The sequence below is a fragment of the Ricinus communis genome, chromosome 5, assembly GCF_019578655.1.
Source record: "Ricinus communis isolate WT05 ecotype wild-type chromosome 5, ASM1957865v1, whole genome shotgun sequence".
NCBI classification, from domain to species: Eukaryota; Viridiplantae; Streptophyta; class Magnoliopsida; order Malpighiales; family Euphorbiaceae; genus Ricinus; species Ricinus communis.
The window spans coordinates 23,966,816-23,977,331 of record NC_063260.1 but is presented as its reverse complement, the minus strand read 5'-3'; the positions used below and the strand labels follow the sequence as shown (position 1 = coordinate 23,977,331).

The 10,516-nt window shown below is 26.3% G+C and overlaps 1 protein-coding gene across 1 annotated transcript; it reads right to left on the bottom strand.

The window, feature by feature from the left end:
• Positions 1 to 929: 929 nt before the first annotated feature.
• On the bottom strand, positions 930 to 2,712 carry LOC8272126 (non-specific lipid transfer protein GPI-anchored 7). Its single transcript, XM_002509542.4, has 3 exons — positions 2,296 to 2,712; positions 1,822 to 1,857; positions 930 to 1,231 (listed from the first exon to the last, which is right to left on the bottom strand). Exons 1-3 carry the CDS (start codon positions 2,600 to 2,602, stop codon positions 1,146 to 1,148), a joined length of 429 nt encoding a protein of 142 aa, XP_002509588.1. The 5' UTR covers positions 2,603 to 2,712; the 3' UTR covers positions 930 to 1,145.
• Positions 2,713 to 10,516: the final 7,804 nt, after the last annotated feature.

Here is a 10,516-nt window from a genome sequence, read left to right as displayed (position 1 = left end):
CTTGTGTTGAAAGGTGTGGTGGTGGTAGCAAAGAGGACAACCACCGTTAAGACCGCCATGGATTTGCCGATTGAACTCATTTCCTGTTACCTTCCACTTGCCTAAGGAAATGAACTAGTGGAATTCTTAACCTCTAAAGTACTTCATTGTCTTCAGCTTATGCATCGCCTCATATGCATAGGAAGGTGCATTGTCTCGACGTGTCAAAAGAATTTCCACCGGATCATACGCAAGTTGACTACGATGGGCTAAATTCAAATCTCTATTAATGTATTGTAAGTTTCTGAATCCAAATATCTAAAAATTTAATTTTTATTTAAAAACTTATAGATGATATGGTAAAGATCTATTTTAGCTTAATTAAGATTTCAAGTTTAAATATTAAGTATGCAGATATGTTAAAATTCTTAATAAAATATTTTACCATTCGTAAAGATCAATAGCGTCGTACTCTAAATTAAATCTATATATATATATACAAAAATAAATATTTTGCCTGCTTCCTATTATGGTTTGTTTTATCACAAAAGCTTAAATTTTTTTTAGTAAGAAGTGGAGTAAAAATTCAAATACAGGACTTCCAATCAAATTCTATAAAGCTCTATGCACTAGACTAAAGAGGCAGTGGACTTCCAATCATACATAAACTTCACATTTTTATAATTTATATTTTTTAAAGAAAATATTTTATTAATTAAATATTCTTGAACATAAATTTTGAAAACATATTGACCCTTTATCCAATTACAAAATGATGGATTGATGCCGCCTCCATGAGTGCAATGATGGATTGATGATGGTGTAAATATCTAAATTTAATCTATAGAGTGCTGGATAGGATTCTTATAGATGGCAAAACACTCATTTAAAAAATCTTACCAGTTCATCTACACGCTATGTTTCATAATACATAAACATAAGACATGCTCTTTGGTTGTAATGTATGTTTCCATACACATAAGACATCCATCAGAAACAAAGTTCAAATTAATGAGACAACAAATAAGTAAATACAAGTGAACAATAAAAATCCAAATCTGGAAATACAGCTCCCTAACACATGAATGATCTCGGAATCATACATATAATACTCTCCTACTTATATAAATATCTCCAAATTTCAAAAGAACAATGTAGGTGGTGGCCTAATAAAACAGAGAGGTAGCGCACATTAAGAGCAAGCTTGAAAATCCAGTCCACGCCATCCTGCTGCCATCATTTCCTGGAACTCCTGTAAACATTATAACATATGAATGCCATTGTTAAGACAATATTGTTGAAGCTCAACATACGGAACCCGTACAGTAACTGGAGAAGCAAATAACCAACATGATCGACAAAGGAGAAATTCCAACTCAGAACCTTCCTTTGGAACAAATTAGATATTGACAAGTATCAAGTATGGACGCTGTATTAAAGTCAAAATTTGTGGCACCGAAAGCAATAAAGAAGCAAACCAGGCATCATCTTTCCTTCCTACTTCCTAGTCCACTTTTAATAATCCTGTGGCTTTAATCAAGCCACTTATGTGGACCCAATTTTTTGGCAAATTACTTGCAACTATGGAAGGCACATTGATTAAGTAACAAAATCATAGGCAACTTTCTTGCCCCAAAAATAATATAAAAGCAGGACAAGGATCACAATTTCTCAGTCAACATGTCCAGTTGTCCACAAAATTTCGTTTTGGATGAGAGTGAACTCAAAACCAAATTGTTTACTTATCATCTTATATGTCTTAAATCTATAAGTCTCAGTTCAAGTGCTTCGGGGAAAAAAAAAAAGGAACTAATCAAGGCACCATCAGGAGCAGAACTTTACCTGGAGGAGGCGGGGTGGTTGGGGCATCAGCTCCAGCTGCAGCAAGATTAAAACATATAATTAGCAGTTGAGTAAACATGTGCATATGCATATCTGAACAAAAATATGAAAGATTTTCCTTCAAATAATAAAACTTAAATTTAATGAAAATTGTTGGAAATAAATCAAGCATTCAAGACTCTTCATCTTTCAGTTTTTCTCTCTTTTCTTTTCTTTTTTTTTTAAAAAAAAAAAAAAACACTCCACGAATTAAGCAATCCGCAGTTTATCTTTTTATTTTTATTCTTTTGTTTTCTAATTTCTACTCTAACCATAAATCAAAGCTGGGAAATTTACCATAACCAAACGCAACCCACATCCCAACAAACAACTCCTCTAAATCCATACAAATCCCAAATTCACTTTCAGTTCACTATATATAAGAAAACCTAGATCACACTTAAAACCAAAAATCAGAAAACTTTCAAAACTTACCTTTGCTACAAGCACTGAGATCAGAGTTAACACCGCATCTGCCAGTAAGAGCAAGAGCCTGAGTAACATTCACTTTAAAGCTTTCCAGCAAGCCAGGAGTGTTGTAAAGGTTGCAGAGACAAGTAAGGTCGTTTGTAACAGCGTCTTTGATCGAGCTACAGCAACTATCAGGAGGTGTAGTTGTGGTGTTAAGATACTCAGCGCACGAAATTAGATTCTGGGCACAAGATGCCGTGTCTTGAGCTTGTGATGGGGCTATTGTGGTGGTTAAGAAGAGTAGCGCCACCATCATCACCGCCGTCGACATGGTCAAAGAAGCCTTTTTTTTTTTTCAGGATCTTGTGGAGAGAGAAGCCAGAAGCAGCTATGCTGAGGGGTTGTTTCGTGTTGTGTAGGTTCAGTTAATTTTTCATCGCTATATATAACTGTTGTTCCCACTGCCAGGTTTTGTATCTGTGTTAAAAAAGAGAGTCAAGGGCCCACGTGTTTGCCATGGACGTTTGGGAAGAAAGAATTTACGATAAATAATTGTAAAATTGAATCAAGTAATGATTTTAAATGTTCATTTATCAATGTCTATTATTTTGAAAAGAAATTATAATAAAAGAATATAAGTAAAATATGATTAGTCATTTATTCATATTTTATAAGTTTATTATTATTATTTTAATTATAAAATTAATATTATTTAATAAATTTTAATAGTTAATATTAATTTATAATATTTTAAATATAATAGAGAAATTATTTTTAATTTCTTAGAATAATACAATAATAATAAGATTATTTTAGAAATATTATTAATTTAATTTATAATATTATATAAATTAATATGATTAATTAATTTCTAAAATTAAAAATTTAATATATAATTAAAATATTAATTTATTATTAATTATAATATTAAAAATATAATTTAAAATACTACTTTTTAAAATTAAAAATTATTATGTAACTATAAAATATATTAATTATTTAATAAAACACTAAATATAATTAATATATTATTTTTTAAAATAAAATTAGTATTATTATTTTATTAGAAAAATATTTATTAATTAAATATAATATTAAAATATAATTATTATGTTATTTTTTAGAATAGTTATATTTAATTAGAAATATAATTTATTAATTAATAATTTAATAATAAAATTATAAAATTACATATATATTTAAATTTTAAGTGTTAAAAATAAGTGCATATATCAATATAAATAAATATATATGTTAAATTAAAATTTTAAATATCAAGATTAAATATATATATTAAAAGATTTTAGTTTTGTACATGAATATATATATCGATTGGTTTCTAGAATTTTTAGTAAAATTTATTTAATCTTAGTTATCGTTATTCATTATATCTTTTAATTTTAATTTAATATTAAATGAATAAAGAATTTATGATAAAATATTATAAATTTTTATTTTTGTAGTAATTGTGAAAATGGCGGAATCAATTAAAAGTTATAATTTCATAATATTAATACAAATAAGATGTTAAGTTTAGAAAAAAATTAATTTTCAGTTTGTTTTTTCATTTTTCCAAAGGAAGCAGACCCATGGTCATTTTTAAATATTTTGTTTAATTTATTAATAAGAAAAGTATATAACCGGGAAATTTTATTATCAATATTTATTATAACAATTTCTAATTAATTTAGTGGCCAAATGTGGAACTGTCACTTTGCGAATTTTAAATTACTAGAAATTCCAAACTTTCCCACCAACCTAACATGGTGTGAGAATCAATCATCACAATGTGAGAGTATTGGCCTTATCTAGACATACTAGCACTCTTCATCATATTATAAAAATTGTACTATGAAACCATTTGATAATTATTATATAACATAATATTTAGAAAAATATTTATTTTATTTTATAATTTTAATTATATATTTAAATTCATATCAAATTAATTTGATAAATAGTTAGACTTATAAATAAATTAATAAAATATTATATACATAAATATATAAATTAATATATTAATATGAGTATCATAATTTTTATTATTTAAATTTCTTAATCTTATATAAATTTTGTATTAAATTATTTAAATTTTCATTATATATATTATAAATAATTTATTAAAATTAAAAATATATATAGAATTATAATTGGATTAGATAAATAATTAATTAATTTTTTAAATTATAAAAATAATTATTAATTAATGTTATTAAAATTATAAAATTAGATTAAGATAAGAAATATTATTTCAATCGTCTTTTATATATATATATATATATATATAGAGAGAGAGAGAGAGAGAGAGAGCATAAGTTTGGACAACTTGGACTTATAAGATCAAAAGGGAATTAACTGAGTAATTATCGAAGGGCATCTTATCATCCGGAACCCATAACCTATCAAATTTGTTGGGTTAGAGATGTCATATCGTCAGATTGGTCCCAACTTTATATACTTCTGTTGTGTTTGATCAACAAATTAATGGTTTATGTTCCATTACAAAATTCTGATTATTTTGTACGTAAAATATTAAATTTTTAAATTTTATTTTATTAAATTTCTTAATTTCTTATTTAATTATATTTTTATATTTTTATTTTAATGGTCATTAATAAAAATAAAAAATAAAAATTTAATAAAATAAATAAAAATTCCTTAAAATATGTATAACAAATTCTCAATAAAAAAAATAATGCAATAACCAATTAAAATTTCAAAAGTTCAATAAAATAAAATAGAATAATTGAAAGATTTATAATAGATTATGACTTATTTATATTTACACTTTATTTGTACCAAAAAAAGTATTCTATTTTCAATTTATACATAATTATTAATTTTTTATAGTTAATATTATTAATCTTTTATTATTTATGCTAAATATTGACTATTTATATCAATTTTATTGAATTTGTCAATTTATCCACAAATATTACGCAATTTTAACTTTAAAGATGTAAATAAAAAGACTAAATATTACAGTAAAACTCATAATTATATTCAATAAAAGATTATAGTTTTAAAACTACCAAGTTAGGTGATAATTCTTATATTAATAAATGAAAGTATTCTTGACTATAGTTAATTCAATTAACAATTAAAAAAGAAAAAAAGACTATAATTTAGAATAAATTAAAAACGACCATTCTTTTTAGGATAAGAAGATATATAATAAAAGAATTTTATTTTACCTATCATAAATTGATAGAGTTAAAAGTTTTATCTTATATAAAAATTAAAATTTTAACATTTTATGTTATAGAATTTAACTCGTTTAATATTTTTTTATCCAACTTATTTAAATTTGTATAGAGATTAAGAATTCAAGTTTTTATAATTAAATTTATTATTGTTAATTATTTCTTATAAAATTATTTTTCGGTAGACTTATCAAACTCATTGCAATTTTTAAAATTTAAATACAAAAAGACTACTATTAAAACTAGAAAAGGTATGTATGCAATTTATAATATTAAAATTTAAAAATAAAAGTTAATATTTATATTAACTAATAAAAGTATTTTAAATTCTTGATGGCAATAAAAAATAATTTATATTTTTATACAGATTACAAAATAATCTATTAAAATTAGATGAAAAAAGCGAATTTAAAAGCAGCCGACCAGCCGTGTCTCAAAAGAAAGAAGAAGAAAAAAGCGACAAAGGAAGTAGCGTGTTGAAAATGTTGACTGAGCATTTTTTTTTTTTCTAAATGTTGACTAAGAAAACTGATTTTTGTAGAAGACGTGGGAGAAAGGAGAGCAGGTCAGCCTTATAATCATCTAGAAGAAAGGAGGTCTAATCTAATTAATATAGTCCTGGTATCTATATTTGTCTAATTTATTTCAGCAGGAGTATTTTAATTGTTCAAACTGGCATTTAGGGGTTTGCAAATTAATCCTATGCCTAATTACTTAAAATTTCCAAAACTATTCATATTTTAGTATTTTTATTCTATTTTTACATAAATACGTATTCTTTTCATATTTTTAAATTACAATTCAGCCACCATAGTTTCACAACCCAGTGGCTAGTTGTTGACCTGTTATTTTTTATTTTTTTAAAACAATGGAACAGTAAGAAAATATTCCAAAACAGATTGTTCAAGTGTTACACCCTTTTCTCCCCTCTTCCTCCACTTGTTTCCATTGTACCACAATCTCCACCATCTCTTGTTTGCTTGCCTTCGCCTCTTTACTCTCCACCTCGTCTACCAGTATATTCATCATCATCCCCTTCTCCATCTTATTGTATAGAACCACTTTCATCGCTATCACCATGTGTAGAATATGTTCCATACACCGTCGCCATCGTCATCGCCACTCACATTTTACAAGCCATTACCATCTCTATCACCGCCACCTCTAACGCCAGTGTACAAGGGGTCACTGTCGTCTATTTTCTTTAATCTTGATTAACCTACAATTTTGGCATCCAAGCTTAGACAACACTAAACTAGTGGTGGCAACGACGATGGCTATAAGTAGGGCCTCAAATCATTGATGGGCTTCTTCCAAGAGTTTTTTTTTTTTTTTTTTTCATGTGTCTTTTGTTGATGAGGTGTTCAATTTATCACTTCGTTCGATATGGCTACACTTTCACCACTTCTACATATCTTTTTACTGTAGACTTTGAGAATGCGCAAGACTTTCATCTTTTAACATCCCCTGTCCAACACCTAGACTTCCAGCAACTCATAGTGAGTGCTGCTTTTGCCTGCTAGTTGATGATGACTGTGTAGTTAATTGCCTACTAACTTCTTCTTGTGGGTTTTTTCAATTCATCATCTCAACTAATCTTTCTATCAGTAAGATTTTGTCCTAATCTTCTAAACGGTGTCGTTTGGAAACCTCTCACTCATTGCAAATTGTCAAAAAATTTGAACTCAAATGAGCTGCTCATCGGGGGAATTAGAGAAGGAGGATGTTAAACACTGTTTAGGCTTATTGAACTTGCTGACTCATCTTCTTTTTTTTAAAAAAAAAACAATAAAATCCAATCAGCTAAAACTATCACAGAAGCTAACATCGAGTGGCTAAATTGTATTTTTTTTTTAAAAAAAATTGAGCTTTTCTATAAAAAAAATTAATAAAATTAGTTAAAATTGTTTAAATGTCCAAAGTTAGAGAGAATTTTGATAATTAGGCCCAAAACTTGGTCAAGCTGGTTTGGACTATCTTGATTAATAATTATTTTTCCGTTTTTCTCCTTTTCTTTACTAATCTACGATATACAACTAATTTTTATATTTTGTAAAATTACACATTTACAGAATGTTTTAGAAAAGTATAATTATAAAAATAAATGACTTAATTAAGAGTATTTATATTCTAATCCTGTAAATTGAAAGTCAATTATTCTTTTGGGATGGGGAAGTAATTGATAAGTGGCTTTTGTGATGCTTAGCTACAGTTCAATTTTTCTGTTGAAATAAAATTATTTTAAATCAAAAGAAGAAAGCTGAGAAATATCAGCAATAACAGAATGTTGACAATATTTCAGAATTTAAATATTGTATTAGACAATAAACGTAAATATGCGGATGATTTAGTTTTATAATAATTTAATATCATATATAAAAGTAAATACAAATGGCGTGATGTGTGAAAAAGAAGGAAAATGCCTTGAAATCTTTAGGTAATGCTTTTTAAAACATTTCCGTAAAAAGAAGTGGAGCTAACTAAGGACATCATCATATGTTCGTACAATAATTATAATATCTACTTTTTTCCTCAAAATAAAAAAGAAAAAAGAATTTAAAATATCTTTCTTCTAGTCAGCAAATGCCTTGCGTCAGGCGGCTGTTGAATTATCTTCGTCGCCCAAAGTCAATTCAGAACTTAATAAAATTTCCTATTATAGTTTCTTTTCTTTCTTGAAATCCCCTACTTCTTCATTATAAAGTTAGTCTAATTTACAATTATGGGTTGTTTTCGGATGAGTTATTTATAGTTTCTATTGATAGAAGTTAAAAAAAGGATACAGATTTTATAATAGTTATACAAAATTAAAATAGTAAGTAAAACAATTTTTTTTTAAAAGAAATTCATTTTTTATATTTAAATATTACATAAATATTTTTATTTTGAAATAATACTCTTAGAGCAGTTGTATAATCTTCGAAATGTCGAATAAAAGAGTAGAGACTAAGAATTTTCTTAACAATTTGGTCATAAAATAGAGCCAAAAGAATTCAAAGGCGTCTTATGGAGAAAATTCAAGTGATGATGAATATTCTCGAGAAAGCAGTTTCTAATTTAGGATGTTAAATCACAAAAGGGAAGTGTAAGTTATAGACAAGAGGGTTTTGTCTTATTTTTGCAGTTGCTGCCCATTTTAGTGAATTAGAATTAGCGATCACATGGCGTGACAGAAGGAGCTATGCTTGCCAGTGAACTCTCATGTGGGCTTCAACTCATAATTACGTAATTCAGTTACAATTACAAACTTATGTTATTAAATTAATTCTTAACTGCTCTATCTGCCATATTTTAGCTGCCTTTTTCTTTTCTTTTATGCGTTAGGTTATCAATTAATCAAATTTTGTTACTTGTCGATCTGTTTTCTTGTCATACAGGAAGTATAACAAATTAGCTTTTCTTTTCCACTTTTAATTTATTTTCTTCTCTGATATCAGGCAACGTTTGTGAAGTCATCAATAGTCACGGACAAGAACTCGAAGCTTGTTTGTACAAAGAGACAAATTAATTAGAGAAATTGTCTGCCATCTGATTGTTTCTTAATACTTAAGAAATGAAAATGGAAAAATAAAAGTGCAGTATGAATTTAGTTTTTGGCACCTTATTAGCCATGCAAAGCTGGCAAAATAGTAATGTGAATGTGAGAAAATCACATAATATTGTATTTGGGTACGGCTATAATATCTTCACCAATCTAATTGTCTTTGATTTAATTATGACTTAACCAACTAGATTTATACCTATAACGGTGAAATATTATTCAATCCGAAAATTTTTTTATATTTGAAGTCTAACTCAAGTAACAACAGTGTTTACTATTATTACTAGGTGAATTTTTGCGTTTATAACGAGTGTAAAGAGATGACTATTTCATATTGTATAGTCAATCACCAATTGACCCTCCTATAAATTAAAAAAAAAAAGAAATCTTGTAGACAAACTATAAATTAAATATTAATTATAAGAGTAGCATGTACAATTATTCAAAATAAAAATAATTTCTTTAACAAATGATTTAATAATTATCAATGCCATTGCACATTCCATTGAATAGAAATTTAATACTATGTATCAAGAAAAACGTGTTAGAAAAGACTATTATTAGGGGGTAAGCCAAACTTATTACTTTTAATTAGGTCCTAGGAGTATATGTAAAATTATGATGGATGGCGATTAATAATAAAAATAAAATTATAAAAAGATATTTATTTTTTAAATTTTTTTATTGTATTAAAATATTAAAAATATGATTTTTAAATTCTTAATTATAAATTATTTTGTTTATTGATAAAATAATAAAAAACAATTGACAAATAATCGCAAAATAACTAAAAAAGTAAAAAGTAAACACAACATAAATTTGAAAAAAATGGAAATTTAATTTTAAAAAAAAAATATTTACACAGTAAATATGATGTATTTTTATTAATTAAAGAATATTTTTGACAATTTTCCTAAAACTAGATTCCACCTCTGGACTATTTTGAACTAAGTCTATTAATTATTAAGAAACTCCAAACAATATATCATAAAGTGAATTTTTCGAAGAGTTGAATTAAATTAAGGACGAAATTCTTTTATTTTAATAAAATATAAAATATACACATTACAATCAATTTTTAATTAATAAAATGCTAAATGCATTTTAATTTATTATGACAAATTGATTAGGAAAGTAAATTTTGTAAAGTAGATATGCATAAGTGTTAAGATACTTTTTATTCAAATTTAATATATGTTTTCATCTATTAATAAAATCGATATATATATATATATATATATATCTGAGAAGAATTTCTTCTGTTATTATACAACATCGCGAAACATCTAATAGATTGAGTTGAGGACGATCACCAAAAATCTGAAAGAAAAAATAAATTTGTGGGCTCGAAATATTTGTGTAGCCCACTATCACATATGGGCTCAGTATGAAGTGTCCATATATCTTTTTCACTTACAGGCCCAAAGGCCTGGCCTGTGAAAATATCAGACGGTTATACTTCCCGCCATCCCCCATAAAGAAAAAAAACTAAAATTCAATA

Coding starts and splice junctions, on each gene's coding strand:
- LOC8272126 (XM_002509542.4), bottom strand. CDS start 2,602: ATGTCGACGGCGGTGATGATGGTGGCGCTACTCTTCTTAACCACCACA. Junction 1,858..2,295: donor TCTCAGTGCTTGTAGCAAAG/GTAAGTTTTGAA, acceptor ATCTTGCTGCAG/CTGGAGCTGATGCCCCAACC. Junction 1,232..1,821: donor AACCACCCCGCCTCCTCCAG/GTAAAGTTCTGC, acceptor TAATGTTTACAG/GAGTTCCAGGAAATGATGGC.